Genomic DNA, 20852 nt, shown 5'->3' on the forward strand with positions numbered 1-20852 from the left:
CATTAGAACACAAAATTTTATAATTTTTATACATATTTTGAATTTATTACATTTTAGTCCCTAAGCTCAAAACTAACAACTTTTACTTTACAAATTAGTCTATTAACATATCTAAGATTCAAAACTAACCAAATAGCCACAAAGCTTCTAGAAACCATCAATGGAATCTTTCAAAAACTTTAACAGTTTCGTAAAATAGTCCTTGAGTTAGCTAAATCAAGCTCCCGGGATCCTAAAAACATAAAAATTACAAGAAACATACTAGGAATTACTTACCAAATTAAAGTCAAATAGCTTGAAGATGGAAGAATGATTTTTAGGTTTTCTTTGGGTAGAAAAGATAGGAAAGATAATGGGAAATGAAAATAAAACTTTGGTTTTTACTTTTCACTTATTAGTTTATTATATTAAAATAAATTTTAATATAAAATTACTTAATAAACACATCCAATCGTCCACCCATTTTTAAAGTGGTAAAATTTTCATTTTAAACCCTTTAGAACTCTAATTACCTACATAAAAATTAAAATTAATAGTAAAATACTTTTATATTTTTTACAATTTAGTCTTTTTTCCTTAATTAACTAGCCAAACATCAAAATTATCGAACCAAATCTTAATATGACACTTAAATAACTTCGTAAATATTAAATGAATAATATTTACGGACTCACACATCGAATTTGTGGTCCCGAAATAACTGTTTTCGACATCACTGAAAACGAGCTGCTACACAACTGGTTAAGACCAAGCTTGATTTATATGTATTTTGTATAGCTTCTCAATTTTTTCCAAGTTTGATTTTTGGTGCTACAAACCAAAGACAAAGACCAGAGGCTCACCCCTAAGCCTTCTTCTTAGGCATATCATCAAACAATTCATGAGCATAGTCGAAATAGTTGGTGTGGGCATAATACCTTATCTTTTTTTTTTTTCTAAAGGGTGATAATATTTTCTGAAAAAATTACTCAAGTTACATAAACAAATTAAAGTTTCAAATAATCAATTTTTTTCTCATGGACCTTCATATGAGTTCGAGATAACTGTTATCAAGAATAAAAAAAAAAAACAAATTGGCAAGAGCACACAGTAAATATGGATTACATGAAATTAAGTGAGAAATTACAAATAAAGGAAGAGAACAAATTACTTACCTAAACCCAAAAAGGCCCAAACTAAAGAAAAATTTACTAAGCCAATAAATCAGTCGATTTGAAGCTAAATTACATCCTTTCCTCCTTATCGTTCTTCACATAAGGTTTTTCGAAAAATATGCCAGTAAATGATGAACCCCATAACACAAATGATAGAAAATGACTAATGCAACAATTAAAACAATAACTGAGGTAAGCTTTGCTTAATAAAAGAGGAATTGGTAGAAACTCTAATAGGTAAAACAAATTGAACCTATTTTCAGATAAAGAAGATAAGAGTAGTAGGGGATATTCAAGAACCAGATAGGCCGCAGCCTCGGGTCTACGTGGATGACATGTTAGTGAAAAGCAAGTCTATAGGGAAGCATGTGCGAAGCCTATCGGAGACATTCATAGTCTGAAGAGCTCACAGTATGAAATTGAATCTAGAAAACTATGCTTTTGGGGTGTGAGCTGACAAGTTCCTAGGATTTATGATTTCAGAGAGGGGAATAGAGGTAAACCTCGAAAAATTCCAAGCAATCATGGAAATGTCCCATTTGAGGACCATAAAGGACATACAATATCTCGCGAGAAGAATGGTAGCATTAAGCAGATTTATCTTAAGAATGGCAAACAAGTGCCTTCCTTTCTTCAAAGCTCTAAGAAACTCCTTCTTGTGGAAAGAAGAGTGTCAAGCAGCCTTTAAGGAATTGAAACTATACCTCACATCCCTTCTATTGTTGAAATCACCTTGAGTAGGAGAAACATTCAACTATACTTGGCATCCTTAGAGAGACAGTCACGGCAGTACTAGTTAAATCAGAGGGTGTCCACCAATTCTCGGTATATTACGTTGCAAGGTACTCCAAAATGGCTAATTGAGGTACTTAAAAAAAATGTATCTATGCGTTGATTGTCGTAGCTCACAAGTTACGACTATACTTTCAAGCCCATCCAATTGTTATGATTGCCAGTCAGCCTATGAATGAGGTGCTATCCAAGGCAGACAGTTCAAGAATGATAACGAAGTTGAGAATTGAGCTTGCCGAATACAGGATAGAATTTACCCCGTGAACTACGATAAAGGGATAGGTGCTAGCTGATTTCATAGTAGAATGTTCTTTTGAAAGAAATGTCGATGCAACAAGTAATGTAAGTTACAATTTGAAATGTTAGATGACATATGTCCTGTAAAAACTGTACGCTGTATGAACCTTGATGAACGTTAACAACTGGATCTGTTACATTTTGTTACGAACTATGTCGTGCTAACAATTCAATAAGTTATATATTATAATGAGGCACCATGTACTCCATATTTTATACTAAAATTGTTCTTTCATTTGTTGAACGTCGTTTACTAGTTAACCTCTCCCTAGAAAGTGCACATACAACTGACAATTCAAAAAGTTGACTAGTTCATATTGATGGCTTCATAGCCAAAACAGGATCAGGGGCAGGCGCACTCATAATCAACCCAAGTGGAAATGAATAACAATACGAACTATCTTTTGGGTTCCAAACATCGAATCACCGAATATGAAGCCTTAGTGTTAGGACTATAATTAGCATACCAATTAGGAGCAAATAATTTAATTATTCACACGGATTTGCAGCTGATGGCAAAGTAGGTGAATGGCGAAGACGGCATGAAAGAAGTAATGCTGAAAAAATATCATACAATGACAACTTAATTACTCACAAGATTTGAAAAAGTTCAAATTAAACAGCTCTCGGGAACTGACAATATGGGCGTCGATGTTTTGTCAAAATTGGCATCCTCAATCTTCATCGAACAAAGATGAAAAATCCTAATCAAGTACAGGAAAATCCCAAGTTATGACATGTCCCACATACTTTGCATAGCTTAGGAGAAGATCTGGTTGGCTCTAATAATTCACACACTCTAAGGTGAACAAGACAACTGAGACTAGAAAGAGCTCGCAAAACTACAACGCAAGGCTGTGAGGTATGTCATGATCACAAATCATAAATATTTGCTAAACTCCCAATATGTGAATCGAATATTTGAATGCTATGAGCCCATTACATAATGAATTGAGACAACGTGTTTTATCCTACGAGTAATAGATACACCCTTTTGAAGGGTGTTCTATATAAAGGGTTTTCGCATCTATTACTCTGATACCTATCGCCATCTGAAGCGAAGTACATTATGAGAGAGATCCATGAGATAATTTGTGGTGATCATTTAGGAGGTAGATTACTCGTACAAAAAATCTTTAGACAAGGGTACTACTAGCCTACAGTCTAGGAAGATGCCCATCAGTTAGTTCACACGTGCGATTCCTGCCAAAGAAATGCCAAAGTCCAACAAAAACCAACGGAGCCCCTTCAAATCATGTCAGGTCCTTAGCCATTTATAACTTGGGGGTTGATATCCTTGATATGTTCCCTATAGCCACGGCATAAAAGAAATTCATAATAGTGGCTATAAACTACTTCACTAAATAGATTGTAGTTAAATTTTTGGCAACCATCACAGAAAAGCAGATGAAGTCTTTTTTTTTAAAATCGATTTTCTGTAGGTTTGAGATACCTTACACGATCATCATGGATAATGAAATACAGTTTCAAGAAAAATTCAAAAAATTATGTACTGACCTCTAGATAGCTCTAGCTCAAACCTCAGTGAAAATACCACAGACTAATGGGCAAGTGGAAGTAATGAATAAGAAAATTCTAATAACTCTTAAGAAAAAAGTTGGCGAAGCTAAGGGAGTTTGGTTGAAAGAATTGTTTGGAATTTTATAGGCCCTGCGAACTACACCCCACACCGCAACAGAAGAAACAACTTTTTCACTTGTCTACGACACAGAAGTTGTGATTCCAACAGAAATTGGTTTGAGGTTGCACAGAACACAACACTTCGATAAGGAAGTTAATTAGGAGGCCCTCAGGTTCAACCTCGATATGATTGATGAACTTAGAGAAGTAGCTGAAATTAGGAACACAATGTGCGGCCAACATGTAGGTCGCTATTATAATTCGAAGGTCAGAAAAAAAAACAGTTCCAAGTGGGTGATCTTATTTTAAGAAATACCAAGGCCAGTCTACCCACTTCTTAATGAGGAAAAATGACTTCACATTGGGAAGGGTCATACAAAGTGATAGAAAAAATAGGTTATAGAGTATATAAGCTAGCAAGAATAGAAGGCATAATTATATCGCGAACTTGGAATGCCCAACATCTCAAAAATACTATGTGCAACTCCTTATCCTATTAATAAAAAATTTTTCCTAATGACATTCGAGTCATATTAAGGCTTGTAAACGAAGAGTCGCAGCCTTCAACACAATTTGTGAGAGCAAAGCTCTACCTGTCATATTAAGGCTCATAGGTGAAAAGCCATAACCTCCAACATAGTTAGCAAGAACAAAGCTAACAGCTGTTATATTAAGGTTTACAGCTGAAGAGCCACAGCCTCCAACACAGTTAGCGAAAGCAAAGCTCCCACCTGTCATACTAAAGCTCACAGACGAAGAACCGTTGTTTCTAATAGAATTAGTGAGAGCAAAGCTCCAACTATCATACTGAAGCTCGCAGGGAAAGACTGCAGCCTCTAACCTAGTTTGCGGGAGTTGAAAACTCCCAATTATGTTACCTTTCAAAATTTTCACAAGTATAAAATAGCTCGGGGATTCACATCCCCAGTTGGTTATCTTTCAAAATTTTCACAAGTATAAATCAGCTCATGGATTCGCATCCCCATTTAATTATCTTTTAGAATTTTCACAAGTATAAAATAGCTTGTAGATTCACATCCCCAATTGATTATCTTTCAAATTTTTCACAAGTATAAAACTATTCGCGGATTAATATTCCCAGCTAACAATCTCATTAAGCCTTAAACAGCTCGCAGTTGGTGATTTTTGAAAGTTTTTACTTAAAGCGTTATAGCTATGCGACAAATATGATAAGCTTGCAAAAGAAACAATGGCAATAGACTCTAAAAAATAAAATTCTTCAATCATAAATTATCATTTCATAAAAAATAATAAAACAATAGCAAATACAAATTGACTAAGATATGTTGTTCCTATCCACTCTATCAGCTTTTTGGTTTGCATTATTTGAAAGGGCAACGTTGTCGTTCGTAGCAGAATGCGCCACATCCTCATTCCTAGCTAGGTCCCCCTCTAAGTAAAAATTTGAAGAGTTCTTCTAAGTGGACACAAATGAGTCTCATGCATTGCCAGGGGAAAAAGCATATCAAAACTGAGCTCGCTCATATCCACCCTATAGAGAGCATTGAAGTCTACTTTATGAGCATAGAAAGGGCCATCAGTAACTTGAGCGTGCAATAGTATATTCATCTTCAGTTTCAAAATAGAACTCAAGAAATTCTTAGTTGTTTTCTTTTTGAAATTTTCTAAGGCCTCAGATTACTTCTGCACAGTGGCCTCCACCTGGTCTTGCCACTCCTTAATAATTTTCTCAAGAGAGGCTACGTGTTCCACCATGACCCTCTTTACCTTAGCCTACGTGACCTTATTATTCTGTCTCTCAGCAGCCACTTCACAGGCTAGCCCCTCCATCCTGATCTTAACAATAGCTAGGCACATTATAAGATCCTCATTCTTTCTATTAATGGTTTTATTTTCTTCCATCACCTTGAAATGCAGCTCATGAACCCTGGCTAACTTTGCCTCAGTCTCTGCAAGCTCATTCTGGTAGGCCTCTTTATACCCCAACCAAATTATATTAGCCTCAACAAGTAGGAATCACAAAGATGAGGACAAAATCGATGCTGGGGGTAATTGCGCTACTTAGCCTCGCAGCCTCGGACATAGAAGCTTCCTATCTAAGGGCCACGTCATCAAGATTATAAGGGTACTCCTACGAGTTTGAATCTTTACACCACGTAAATGAACCTTCATTACTTCCAATTGGAGCTTCTCTGATAATAGGCATAGAAGGAGAGATGTGAGAGGCAGATGGGGAGTATCTTCATCAATGGCAATCGACGAGCTGGCAAAGGGAACATGTGACAAGCTTGTCACTGGAGAACTTGGAGAATTTGAAGCTTCAACCACTACAGTAACAGAACCAATAGGGTTTGCCCTTCTCTTTTCATGTTGCTCTAGTTGTTCGTTATTCCCCTCCTTCTCACTCGTAGAATTGATGTGTACAGCCTCCGCGATAGTCATACGTTTCTTACGAGCACCACTTATAAAATAAGCAATATCCATGGCCTCATTGATCTCGTAGAAAATATTGTCAGACTCACTTGAGCTATCCTTAGAGCTGTAATGGATCCTTGCATTAGCAACAACCCTATAATCAATGGAAGCAGTTGACAAATTAACATCCAACCTACCGCTCTCCCCTTGCGGCGACGCAGTAATAGCAAATGGATGAAGAGTCATCTTGTAGAAATGATAGAAGAAATTTATTGGTTCCTCTTTAGATCCCTACAATATCAGACCCAACTCATCCATAGCATCATGAGGCCATGTACTTCTTTTAGGAAGCGCACCGATGGACTGGACGACCTCCTTATTGTCAATAGGTCTCCATCCATTAGGGCTGAAACCTTTCAAACAATAGTGAAAAATATTCATTGTCATGATCATATTATCCAAAACCAACAAACGCCTAACGCGAAGTCTTAGAAACTAGGCTTTGGCTTCTTCTATGGGAAGGGTCCGTTGAAATGGACTCATATCTCGGCTTAGCGATGACCATTTTATGAAAAACCCGAAATCATAGCCAACTTTGCTGTGAACTTAGACATATTTTCCCCTATTCAGGTGAATATTTGAGCAGTGATTCACGTTGATGGTGCCCACCTTTTTGCGATGAGTGAAATGATAGAACCCCATTGAGTTCTCTCGATTGTGGCCTTTTAACTGATATAGATGCTGGAAAATGGCGAGCAAAGGGACTTCACCACGCTGAGAACAATCGAAAAAGTACACCATGGCAATCCACTAAGAAAAGCCCAAGAGTTGACTAGGCGCAATGCTGTATTCTTTGAGCAAATTGTAGAAAAAGGGGTGCAACGACAAATGGAACCCAGTACCGAGTGCATTAAGTGGTAGCAGGAAGCTACGCTCAATGGTTTTGCATAGTCGATGTGACCTCTCTGGGATGGAGAACTCATAAGCAAAATTGGGGAGCTTTATCCCCCTCATGGCCAGAACCCGTTACAATTCCTCCCGCTTAATGGTACAGGGGTAGAGTTTAGTCATCACAAGATCCCTAGACATTTCCCGTTCCCGTAGTGAATGGACTTGAACTATTCAGTTACCGATCCCTCTCATATTCGTCATGATATTGATAAAAGAAGAAAGTAGAAATTAAAAAGCACAAATGTTTTTGAAATTACCTTTGTTTCAGATTATTGAAAATGATGTGTAAAAGGTTTAGGGCTCTAAATGTTCCCCTTTTTGAAGAAAGATTCTCTTCTTGTTCTTTGACGATTCGCATAATCGAAGAAAATCAACGATCCAAAAATGAGCAGATGGAAACGATTCAACTTTTAACGATCAGATACGCGCACTCGTTACCCACTCGAGCACATGACAGAGCAATCATTATGCATCACAGCTTGCAACATACCCAACAAGCTGCATTTAAACTTGGCATGATGGACCTAAGAGGCGTCACTTTATAGCACCCCTTAGGCCCACTAAGAGGGGAGTAGATTGTTATACATCAATTACCACTAACCCAAACCCTACTGGGATCTGGGTCTTTGACCTATGACTCAAATAGGTCCCACCAAGAGATTGAGTGTGAAACGAGCCACGAAGAGAATAGCAATGTGAGTTTAAAAACCCTACTTGCAGAGCGAGCTTGTGGACCTAACTCGCAAGACAAAGCCAAGGACATAGCTTGCAACGTATGGCCACCGCCTCAGCTCATGTACACCCAAGGAGCTCGTAAAATGGGTTGCGTACTCCGCAGGCCACCTAGACACGTGTCCAGCACTTATGGAGCCTGCCCAAAATGTCAGTCTAGAAACAGAAAGGATCGCGTGCTCCGTAGAAAAATATCTAACAAATTTGAAGTTTATAGAGAATGTCAGTACTAAAAATAGAGAATGTCAGTAACAGGGATAGAGAATGTCAATACTAAGGGCAGTAAGGTCAAGACAAAATAATAAGCCTATCACAAGCTGTAATAGTATCTATAACAATACGTATAAAGACTTGAACGTTTCTATTAATAAGACATGAGAAAATATTATTAAAAAAATAAAAAATAGTGTTATGATTTTGTTATGAGTTATAAAGATAGATAAAGTTAGGGGATAATGAATATCCTATTTGTGTCGTATATTCAAATAGGGTTGACAATGATTGAATATGACATTATTACGATCTTATCCGTTCACGGATCCATGAATCACAGTATTACACATTCACACCCTCGCCCACAATCTGTCACACACTTCCACTCCCTATATAAACAGCATTACGCCCAAGCCATCAAATCACGCGTCAGCATCCAATCTAAATTCAAAACCAAGTGGTAGCTCAGCTCTGCGGAGAAGATGAAGCACAGTGGAAAGAATAGCAAAGGCAATGGAAAGCCATCTGATGTGAGGAAAGATAGGAAATCGGGTACGGGAATGAACGGATCGCCCAAGAAAGGAGGTCATGGTGGCAAGTTCACTTGGGTTGGAGATGGCCTTTCGCCCGCCGAGATCGGGGGTGAAACAGAGCTTGTCGATGCCAAGGACCCGAATTTCGAAGATCCCGATGAGATCCTGGCCGATTGATTGGGTTCATCATCGCTTTTGCTTCTCTACTTTGGTTGTAAATATTTCAGCAACTCAATGAATAAATTGTAATGCTTGCCATTTCCTCTACTGCTTATATTCTGGCCATGTTGTCTTAAGCTGAAGGCAAAAGAAATTGTTCAAAAATCTTAAAAAATCCAAGTGATTTGAATTGGATGATTTATTACCTGTTTCATCAATTCAATTAGAACTTAACCAAAAAAACATACATATGCCAGAACATTCAAGAAAAAAAGAAACTAAAAATCTACAACTCATCTGTGGGATGGAAGATCAAGTTTAAATGCATAATGCGTGGGCATTAACAACAATTCTGGAGGATGGTTACATTATATACCTTATCGGCATTGTTTCGGGATTTGGGGTTTCTTGTACACGTTAATTCATTGCAGTATGCTCTTGTAGGAAGTATGTGTGTCAGTTTCTACATTTCTAGGCCTCTTATTCATGTCGCTGCTGGCAACAATGAAATCACACTTCGACATGCAGAGAATGAGAGCTTCCACCAGGTAGACATATTTGATGTATATATTTAGTTCCAATCGTAGTGCAGTTGTTCTTAATCTATATTCAAATTCGGATCTTGAATTCTGCCGTCTAGCCAGTTACTCAGTTTTGTATAGTTTGTAAGCATGTAGGCTGTAGGCTCATACGGGATTTTTCATTATTAATACAAGCTTTTATCAAGAAAAAGAGAATAGCGTGGGTTATCATTGTTTAAAATTAAGGGAAGAACTTGTTTCTCCCTATACATTCTTGCATCTGTGTGCAAACAGCAGCCATTGCTGATCTCTTAACTTCTTGAAGTTCAATCTCTGTTATTTGCGATAAGTTGTTTGTGGTTCATGAAACTAAATTGACCTAGACAGTATTTAGGTGGCAGACACCGATTCATTCACAGTCACGCATCACATTATTTTTCCATAATTTTCTTTCTATTTACGCCAGATATTACCTGTTGCTCTACAAGGAGCTTAGACAATATTGAAATGTGGAGATGCCAAGATGGTCAGAATAGATGAAATGTGAAAAGGAAGTATGTATGAGAGGGGATGTAGAACTGACAGTACATACAATGTCATATGAGATGGTTTCTCTAACCAATATGTTGGATTTGCAGGAGATAATATAACAAGAAGATAGGGACAAGAAGTGCATTTGTGACGAACATAACGCTAATGCCAAATGAAGTTGAATGAACTTATTGATTTTTGCATTAGTTGGTCTATTTGCCTTAATTCTCGATGCCAATGCTATTCCCATTTTGTTGTTCCCTTCATGAAAGCTGTGACTATAGTATGGAATTCTGACATAGAAATACCTGAAATAAGGCTCAGTACTGATGATTGATTTTAATGAGTAAGTGAATTTTCTATAATCTAGATCTCTCTCATGTCCGTCACTCTCACTGAAGTACATTGCTGTCTCAAGTGTAGGTCCATCTTGCAGAATTCATGTGAGTTTTCCATCAAGGACTAAGGAGGCATGCTTGACAGCTCTAGCAACTCTCCAAACTTCATGTTGCACCACATGCCATGATTCGGCAGTGTTCAGATTCTTTGCATTTTCAATTGCATCATCTATTCCTGGGAAGGATGTAGATCCATAATCATTGTGCCTTGATGGTGCATAAATCTGCATGTCACAATGTCGGTACTTAGTCCATTTAGTAAAAATTATAATAATGAATAATATATATCTAGAGGTTTCCATCTTCGGATTATGATATCTAACTTCGTTATATAGTGAATTGAAAATGAACCTTGGAACAATGAAAGTAGTTTGTGTGTGCCTGTGTGCGCGCTTTCTTTGGCCATATGGAAGTAGCTTGGTGAATGTAATTAAGGAAAGCTTACCAAGTGTTTGTACCATGGCCTTCTAAGAAGTCCATCACAGTCCGTAAATGCCCGTTCTGCCATCATTAGTCTATCATTTAGTTCACGTAATTTGACATGGTCGTTTCTCCACATTGATGTCCAACCTTTAGCTTCTTTTATTTCCTAGAGAAAGATACTTCCATTACCTTTCTGCTCAATACTATTTTTTCATTTTCAAACTTGATTATGGAAACTGTTGTTACCTTTTTCTGGTAATTTATCTTTCTGGCTGCTTTTGATAGCTCCTCGATAGACTTGAACAAGGGAGAAAAGGTTATGCCCTTATCTGACATCTCATTTTCCAGGTCTTCTGCACGCTTCTGTTATCATGTATTTTGTTGTATTGCATTAAGATTTTCAGGCTAAGCACTAAATCTACGTGTCGCATACATATTGGACTGCAATTAGTTATTTATTTTCTAAAGGTTAATTTACCTGGAGTTCCAATGCATAGGAGTGATAATTAAAAGGCAAGAACTCTTCATCTGCCAGCCGAAGAGCAACTAAACCCCAAACGCTAGCCACTGTTTTCGTTAAAAAAAATAATTTGTAATTTGGTTTTTTAAGGCTTCTTTTAATTAAATTTCTCAAATGAATTGTTACTGGAAAAAGTAATTAATACAACGTATATATCCTATTTATCAAAGTGCAATTGGATGTTGAATGAGCAATGAAGAGGAAAAACCTTAGATGCTACCATTTGCTCAAGGATTTCTAATTATGAGATGCTGTTATGTACCTGCAACATTTCTATGAAACATTGGGTCCCCAAAATTTTCAATCCAGGTGTAGTCATCATACATTGAGTGATATACTGGGTATCCTGCATGAACAATAACTTTTATTAGGCAGAAACAGGAAAACTCTATACTATCATATGTTTGTATCTACTTTTGCCAATGGCTGTAAAATTCTAGGGGTTTAAAGCTGCATCTAAGGTAAATGGCTTAAGCAATTAGAAAAGATGTCAAATTGAAGTACCTTGCAGTGAAATTTATCTTTCGTAGAGGGGTAGGGGCAGTTGACAAGGTAAAAAGTGATCAAAGATTCAATTTCTTGAAGGTCTGCAGGTTAATATTGACTTCTAACTTGATAATGGGAAAGTCATTTGGCTGCTTAAGGAAATGTTCTTTAGGTTGTGTTATACTTCTTTCTGAGACAAATAATAATCTTAGTCATGTGTGGACACATATGATGCTTAACTTCTCTTCTAAGACAAACAAATAATCTTAGTATTACGAGCATGTATGTAGGCTGTGGGCCTCTTAGTTTGGATTAATGTCTAATGAACAATTTGGCTTTTCTTTTTCATGAATTTACATGGATTATGAGTTATTCGTGATGGCCAAAGTTGAAAATAGTTGGGAACTGGTTTCAGGTTCTATAATATTTGTCAGAGTACTAGTTATTTTATTATCATTTGTCATTGTTAGGAGTAACAATTAGTTAATCAGTTACTCATCTGTTAGTAGTTAACAGTTACTTCTCATCTGTATAAAATACTTAACTCTCTTCATTAATGAAGTCAGAATTGTTACTCATCCTGTCTTGTTGGTATGATCTTGACATGGTATCAAGAGCTATGGTTTTCTTGGTTTTTTTTTTTTTCTTTATGGAGACTGAAACTGTTCCTGCGGGAGATACACCTCGTCACTCGTCTAACACTGAGGGAGCAGTTCATTCTCAAGAACCTAGCAATGTAATTCTGTAGAACATTCATTACTTCTCTAAGCATGATACGATTAAACTTGGGGAACACAACTTCTTGCTATGGAAACATCAAATCTTGTTAATTCTTGAAGGATATGATCTTGAAGGGTTTGTGCTAGGCACAGTTTCTGTCCCACCTTCGGTGATGGACCTGAAGGTCAGTGTGTTGATAATCTTGAGTTTCTTATTCATAAAAAGCAAGACAAGTTCCTAGCTTCTTGGTTGCTTTCAACAGTTACAGATGAAGTCTTGGTCTATCTCACGTCAGCCAAGACTAGTTTTGGTATTTGGAAAATTATTGAAAGGAGATTTGGGGCCAAATCCAATGTTAAGCTGTCAAGCATGCGTCATACACTCTACTCTCTCAAGAAAACGGGTTTTACTGTCAAAGATATTTGGCTAAGGTGAAGAGCTTAAGTGATAATCTCATCGCTGCTGGCAGTATGGTTACAGAACAAGAACAAGTGAGTGTTATATTGGCTGGTCTCTCGATCGAGAATGAGTCTGTTCGTGTGGTTGCCTCTGCCACTCCTATGTCACTTGATTTATTAACAGAAATACTTCTCGACTGTGAGGCACGACAACTGGCCTCACTGGAAGAGGTTCCCTTGCAGGCTAATTTGGCATCCAATCAGAAGCCAGACAACTCAGAACATTCAAAACACACTGGTGCTCCTACTAGCTATTCGCAAGAGTACAAACATGGTTACCGAGGGCTAGGATGTGGTTGGCCTCGTGGCAGTGGCCAGAATTAGTCACGAACTAGGCCACAATGTCAGTTATGTGGCAAAATTAGTCACTTGGTTCAGACGCGATGAGACTTTTTTAGGTATTGGTTCGAACCACTCGATGTCAATTAATTACCATCGGTTCAATGATTAGGGAGGTTCTCCTTCTGTTCCTACTTGCTCTCATATGTCTCACACTTGCAGTCCATGTTACTCATCTTCCATCTCCGCATCTCATTCATCTCCTCAACAGCCTTTCTCTGCTAATCCAGATCAGGCTTGGTATCCGGATTCTGGGGCCACTAATCACATCACCTCTGATAGACTACCCTCTCCAATGTTTCTCCTTATACAGGTATGAAACAAGTCTCTACGGGGCATGGTGCCTCTATTTCGGTTGCTAATGTAGGCTCTTCTAGCTTGTTGGCTGGTTCTCGAATTTTGCGCCTAAAGAATGTGCTTCATGTTCCAATTTTATGCAAGAACTTACTGTCTGTTGGTCAGTTTACACGGCATAATGCCGTATATTTTGAATTTCACCCACTTCTTTGTTTTGTGAAGGATATTCAGACAAGGAAAGTCCTCCTAGTGGGTCGCATGCATGATGGCTTCTACGGGTTTGATGTGTCTAGATCAAGCTCTAACAAATCTGCTGCTTCTTCATAGTCGAATTCGACAATCCTATGTGCAGCTTAGCTTACTTCTTCTCCTATATTGTGGCATAATAGACTCGACCACCCATGTACTAGTGTTCTTGTGGATGTTTTGCGTGGCTGTAATGTTCATTTTACCCGACATAATTTGTCTACTGTTTGTTCATCATGTCGTTTAGGCAAAGCTCATAAGCTGCCTTTTAACTCTTCAAATACTTTGTATTCGTTGCCTTTTGAATTAGTGGAAATTGATGTTTGGGGCCCTGCTCATCTAAAGTCCAATAGATTTGTTTATTATGTCTCTTTTGTGGATATGCAGAGCAAGTATACCTGGGTGTACTTTATACAGTCAAAATCAGAAGTTTTCAAGTGTTTTCTTCATTTTCATGATATGGTTCGAGTCCAATTTGGTTACTCTGTCAAAATGCTTCAAACTGATAGGGGTGAATTTCGGCCGTTGTCCAATGAGTTGTCTCGACTTGGTATTCAACATCGGGTCACCTATCCCCACACTTCCGAGCAGAACGGTGTGGTTGAAAGGAAGCATCGATAGCTAGTTGACATGGGGTTGACACTTCTTACACAGGCGTTTTTACCCTTGGAATTCTGGTCTTATGAATTTGCACATGCGGTTCAATTGATCAATAGGCTCGCTACTCATGTTCTACAGAAGCAAAGTCCTTATAAGGTGCTCAAGGTTCACCCTGACTATTCCCACCTAAAGGTTTTTTGCTGCACTTGTTATCCTTACTTGCGGCCATTTCAGCAGCACAAGCTTTAATTCCGGTCAAAACAGTGTGTGTTTATTGGAGTAGCATCAAATCAGAAAGGTTACCAGTGTCTTGATATGGATGACTGTATCTTTGTCTCTCGGCATGTTACATTTGATGAATCACGGCTTCCTTTCAAAAATGGTTTCCATTTATCTTCTAGTTCTGGTTTAATTCAATCCTCTCATCACAAGTCTTGTATTCCTTTGGTGGTATTGCCCCCTCAGGCCAAATTTCCTCAGGTTTAGAACAAGCCATTTCCTCTCCTGTGGTAGGGTCCATTCAATCTTCTTCTGACATACGATTTCCTGGCAGTAACTCTGGTTCAGGAGGGACACATACCAATTCCTCTGATCAACCTGCTCTTCCTGCTAGTACTGTTCCTTGTGTGAGCACTCACCCAATGCGAACTCGATCGAAAAATGGCATTTTCAAGCCTAATTTGTACACTTCAGTCTTCACAGAGAAGGAGCTTACGTCTATTACTGAATCCTTTCAAAGTCCTGCTTGGACAGCAGCTGCACAAGCTGAGTACAAGGCTCTACTCGCGAATGACACTTGGGATCTAGTACCCTTACCTGGAAATCGTAGGACTATTGGCTGCAAATGGATCTTTAAACTCAAAAGACATGTTGATGGCTCGGTGGCTCGATACAAGGGCAGGTTGGTTGTCAAAGGCTACCTTCAAGAGGCCGGCATTAATTTTCAGGAAACTTTTAGCCCTGTTGTTAAGCCAACAACCATTCGAGTGGTTCTGGCTCTAGCAGTCTCCTTGGGGTGGACGCTCAGGCAAGTCGACATTAACAATGCCTTCTTAAATGGCGACTTGCAGGAAGAAATATACATGGTGCAACCACCAGGATTTGAACAACAAGGGAATGGTGGTCAACAGTTAGTTTGCAGATTGAAGAAAGCTCTCTATGGTCTTAAGCAAGCACCTCAGGGCTGGTTCCACAAGCTACGAGATTTCCTTTTAGCTGCACAGTTTGCTATTTCAAAGGCTGACAATTCTCCTTTTATTTATCGATCGGGATCTCAGCTGATTTATGTTCTTGTGTACGTTGATGACATCATTATCACTGGGACAGACTCACAAGCTATAGATCGATTTGTCAAAAAGCTTGATATTCAGTTCTCATTAAAAGATTTGGGAAGGTTGAGTTATTTTCTCGGTATTGAGGTCAGTTATACTCCAGATGAGATTTTTCTTAGTCAAAGGAAGTATATACTCGATCTTCTTACAAGGGCTTTTATGGACAAGTCCAACGAATTGCCAACACCTATGGTCATAACGAGTCACCTATCAGCTCATGAAGGTACTCCAGTTGACGATGCACACTTGTATAGAAGCATAGTTGGTGCCTTACAGTATGTAGTAATTACCAGGCCAGATATAGCATTCTCTGTCAACAAGGTTCACAAACCGTTGGATTTGCATTTTAAGGCTGTGAAACGAATCCTTCGATATTTGAGAGGGACCTTGGATTATGGCATGAATTTTACTAGGAGATCAAAGTTTCTACTTGAAGGTTTTTCAGATGCTAGTTGGGGGTCAGATGCTGATGATCGTCGATCAACCTCAGGTTACTGTGTTTTTCTTGGAGAAAATCTATTCTCCTGGAGCTCCAGGAAACAACAGGTGGTCTCAAGGTCTACTGCTGAGGCGGAATATCGTAGCCTTGCTCATGTCACTGCCGAAATGGTCTGGATTCAGTCATTGTTGTCTGAATTGGGAGCTTCTATTAAGGGTAAAGCATTGGTGTGGTGTGATAGCTCAGCTGCTGTGGCAGTGGCCGGAAATCCTGTCATGCATTCGAAATTTAAGCACGTTGAGTTAGATTTATTTTTTGTTTGCGAGACAGTTGCCAATAGATTGTTTCAAGTAGGGCATGTTCCAAGTAAAGAACAGATTGCAGATGTCTTGACGAAACCCTTATCAGCAGGGTAATTTCATAAATTCAGGAGTCAGCTCCAAATTGTTCTTCATAACAGTGAAGTTACAGGGAGGAAGTTGATTAGCACAGGGAATGTTAGGAGTAACAATTAGTTAATCAGTTACTCATCTGTTAGTAGTTAATCAGTTAGTTAACAGTTACTTCTCATCTGTATAAAATACTTAACTCTCTTCATTAATGAAGTAAGTCAAAATTGTTACTCATCCTTTCTTGTTGGTATGATCCTGACAGTCATTACCCTTGTGACCTGATGAAAATAGAATGAATTCTTTCTTTCAGAGTACTACATGGTTTGACAAGGTTTGATATTTTATTGGTCGTGTAGTTGCTAGATCTTCATATCTGCTTACGTTAGGCTACATTATACGCATTATTTGACATATTGGAAACTTTCTGCTATATATTTTTCATCTGTATATTGCTCAAACTATTCTGTTGGTGTCTAACTGCCTATTTGAATAGCCTGGCATGTATGTTATCCTCTCCCTTTTTGGTACCATTGTTAAGTAGAAGTAAAGTTTACAAAATACAATGTGCTGATTACCTGCTCCGAAACGCATGTCAGCTGCTGGAACACCAATATGTTGCAGAAAAGCTGCATAATCAGAACCTGCTCCTCCTAATCGTCCAATCTTCACAGGTTATGTGCAGGATAATAAATTCATTAACTTTGATGTAGATATGTAATCTACATGCACCAACCAGACAAGTTCTTCGGAATCATTTAGTTTCACTTTCATTATACTCACCAGAGAAGACTCAGTGGACTGAATCCATTGTTCGTAGATTGTTCGAGATGAGTTATCTGGATCTTGAACCTTCAAAAATCAAATAGAAAAATGATTAGTCAAGTGAGAGAAGATTGACAAGAATTGAACTCCAATGACACACTGACTATACTCAGAACTTCTTTTATTTTATTTCGTTTCTTCCATTTAGACTCGGCTACTATTGCTATTGTCCTTGTGTTGGTTTGGTTTAGCAGTTTTCAGATACCTGTTGTGCAGCTAGTTTGAGCAGATCATCAAGTTGTGGAGTTCCAGAAGCATGAAATCCTGCTCCAGATACCGCGCAGTCAACATTTAAGTATGCAACTGCCCTTGAAGCCAACAATTCTCTGTTTTCTTCTACCCATTCTGTCGATCCTGTCTGGAAGTACTAGCCTGTTTATATTTCAGTTCAGAAAGAGGCAATAAAGATAGATGCATACGAGAGATAACCAGTCAAGACAGACCAAGCCATACTCCTCAGCATCCCAATTGCACAAAATAATTGTTCGTCGTGGTTTCCAACCGCTTCTTTGTAGTTTCTGGAGTCTTTGTGCGACCTGCATGATGGGGAATTCAGCTGAAATGCACAATTTGTCCCAAGGGTGAAATCTCTGCTTTTAGCTTTGACAAGTATAAAGTGTGGGATGTAATGGGATTATAATCACCTCTAGCAGTGCTGCGGTACCACTGTTGGGATCAACAGCTCCAAATGTCCATGCATCACGATGATTGCCCAGAATGACGAACCTAGCAATAGGATATCATTAAAAAACAAGTGCTCTTAATTATTCCAAAGTCTTCTTTATCATTGGCTAGTCATAGTGTTTGCTTAGTTGATTGCTATATCCATTGGTGAATTAGGTTACGTGTAAGTCCTAATAATAATAGTGAATATCCAACACAAATGTGAGTAATTCATATGCAGCAATGTCCATATATGTTTCTGAACTTACCGATCAGGCTCCTCCACTCCTTCAATAACACCCATGACGTTTTGAATTGTTGCTATGACTTGTTTCCCCTGAAAATCTCATTCAAGCAAACCAACCCATTATTGACCATTTAAGTTGTGGTTCATTTTGACAGGTTGACCTATTCATAAATGCTTACATTGTACTCGAGATTCACAACTCCTGGTCCTGGTCCAACTCTGTAAGTTGGGGCATCTTTGCTTCCCTGCCAATTATCTTTTGCAATTTGTCCACCGATTGACCTCAAGATTGTTTCACCATCCGCACCAGATATCGGCATCGAGGGTATTAAGGGAACATCTCCACTGCTCTCCACCTCCTCAACTGACACCCTCTCACACCCTTCACTGCTAGCCCATCCAGGCGTAGTGGGGTCACCAGACCCATTATAGACTGTTCCCACCTGAACCCCACTCGGCGGCATCCATTTGTCATCGGGAAACCACTTTGCATCACCTCCCTCACCTCCATAATCTTTCCTATCAGTATACACCAGTGCCCCTATAGCACCAGCTTCAAACGCATTCATCACAATGTCTCCCCTAAAAATCTCTCCGTATCTCGCCAAAGCCACAGTACCAGTAACGTTCACTCCCATTTCTTTCAATGTACCGTAGTCCTCCACCCGCCCATAGTTCACAAAAACCACTGGCCCGACAACCGAACCAGACTTGGCATATGCGTGGTTAGTAGGCAGCACTTCATCAGCCACATCTGCATAGGGATCACCCTCGTATATTTCCTGCTTGAGATCAAAAGTTATAGGCGGTTCTGAAGGAGAAGGTGTCAGAGTCAACGAACGTGAATCTGGGTAGGTTAGTAAAACATCATAGGAGACGATGTGTGCCTTGATGTTGCAAGCGGAGAGTGTTGATAGAACATAGGATGCAGCCTCAGCGTTGGCTTGGGAGCCTGCAACATGTGGGCGGCGGGTGAGGGTGCGGAGGTGGTGAGATATGGAGGCATTATCGGACAGGGAACTGGATATAAACAGCGAGTGATAATATGATTTTGGAGGGGGAGAAAAGTGGAGAATAAAGAAAGAGGTGGCTATGGCTAGGAACGTGGCTCCGGTGGTTTTCAACATGGAAGCTTAATCGGTCTTCAATGCCTAATTCGTTTTGACTGTTGAGGTTCTATTTGGTTTTGCAATGATGGGCTGAGGAAGAAAATAGATTTAAACTATTAGATACTGATTGAATGAATAAAAAAAAATAATATATATATATATTTATGATTTGCTGCTAACGAAGGATGATAAAATGGCAATATGGCAATGTTTTAGTAGCAGTGTTGGAAATTTCATATCGATATCCCTTTGTTTTTCTTGGTTTAATCTTTGGATTCTTAATATTTGTTTTGTTGTTATCATTGTGACAAATGTTTAGTCTTATGATGTGATTGGGAATGTAAGCCTAACCTTTTGATGATTCCAAACCCCATCCATTACAAAATACAAACATTGAGGTAGAAACTCAACTCGTTTGAGTTGGATTGTTTCTTCTTATCTTTCCCTAAAAGTAGCTAAACTTGTATCCACTGATGTAATAACGTCAACTACCAAAGGCAGGAGACTGTGGAGCAATTTGACATTTAGTTCATGGCAATTTTATTGATTAAATTAAGGGCTGTCTGAAAGTAGAAAGGGTATTGTGGGTCTAGAACATTGGAACTCTTGGAAATTTGTACAGATATGATCACGGGCTTAGATGAAGATGTCCTAAAAGTACGTTTTTTCCTTGAGAGCCACCCCTTTGGCTGCCCTTTTCTAGTTTTACACTCTAAAAAGCTTCATTCTTTCACTCAATTTCTGTCTATATCCTCCCTCCTTATTTTATTTTGTTTTCCTTTTTGAGTAAATGGGATAACTACTAATTTTTTTTTTGGCTTCAATTCTAGAAACATGGGAGGTGGTCCTTCTGCCACGTGTCCTCCACCCTCAAATTGAATTCCAGAAATTCATCTCTATCCACTTCCGATGCTCTTTGACTTGTATGTTTGCTGGGCCTGTATATATATTATGTTCATTTTGGGCCTGCATCTGAATGCTCATTGCTCATATATCTTCTCTAACTTTAAAACTTAAATATCCATTCTATTATTTAAATATTTAATTAAGTAAATATCACGAGTTAACCAGCCATCATCTTGATTTGAAAAATTAAAAGTTATTTTTTCGTAATTAAAATAAATTATATTATTCAATGATATTTTATGTTAAAAAATTCAGTTTAGAAAATAATTTTGTTGCATGACAAAAAAATAATTAATTTTTCTAAAACCGAACTATTATATTATTTATAGCAATAAATTCTTTATTAAATTTATACTTATGTTTTGGAACAAGTGGTAAAGAAAGTTCCCAGCTTTCGACCAAAGTGATCTTTTCCGCTATTCTCGCACCTATGCTTGCTTATAATGTAGGCTTTAATCACGAACCGATGAACACAATGAAAACTTTATTGATGCTACGTGGAAACATCAATCTCTCTCAAGCGCTAGAAACTAAA

General features: G+C 38.4%; 1 protein-coding gene across 1 annotated transcript; it reads right to left on the bottom strand.

Moving 5' to 3' along the window:
- Positions 1-8601: 8601 nt before the first annotated feature.
- Positions 8602-20164, bottom strand: LOC108486145 (probable glutamate carboxypeptidase LAMP1). The gene is made up of 12 exons (XM_053029448.1): positions 18482-20164; positions 18325-18392; positions 18037-18118; positions 17836-17928; positions 17598-17750; positions 17351-17419; positions 17146-17233; positions 11525-11608; positions 11221-11309; positions 10989-11105; positions 10765-10908; positions 8602-10543 (listed from the first exon to the last, which is right to left on the bottom strand). Exons 1-12 carry the CDS (start codon positions 19427-19429, stop codon positions 10361-10363), a joined length of 2118 nt encoding a protein of 705 aa, XP_052885408.1. The 5' UTR covers positions 19430-20164; the 3' UTR covers positions 8602-10360.
- Between the last annotated feature and the right edge of the window lie 688 nt (positions 20165-20852).

This window comes from Gossypium arboreum, chromosome 6 (assembly GCF_025698485.1).
Source record: "Gossypium arboreum isolate Shixiya-1 chromosome 6, ASM2569848v2, whole genome shotgun sequence".
Taxonomy (NCBI): domain Eukaryota; kingdom Viridiplantae; phylum Streptophyta; class Magnoliopsida; order Malvales; family Malvaceae; genus Gossypium; species Gossypium arboreum.

Coding starts and splice junctions, on each gene's coding strand:
- LOC108486145 (XM_053029448.1), bottom strand. CDS start 19,429: ATGTTGAAAACCACCGGAGCCACGTTCCTAGCCATAGCCACCTCTTTC. Junction 17,751..17,835: donor ATGCTGAGGAGTATGGCTTG/GTCTGTCTTGAC, acceptor TAGTACTTCCAG/ACAGGATCGACAGAATGGGT. Junction 10,544..10,764: donor GGCCATGGTACAAACACTTG/GTAAGCTTTCCT, acceptor TGTGACATGCAG/ATTTATGCACCATCAAGGCA.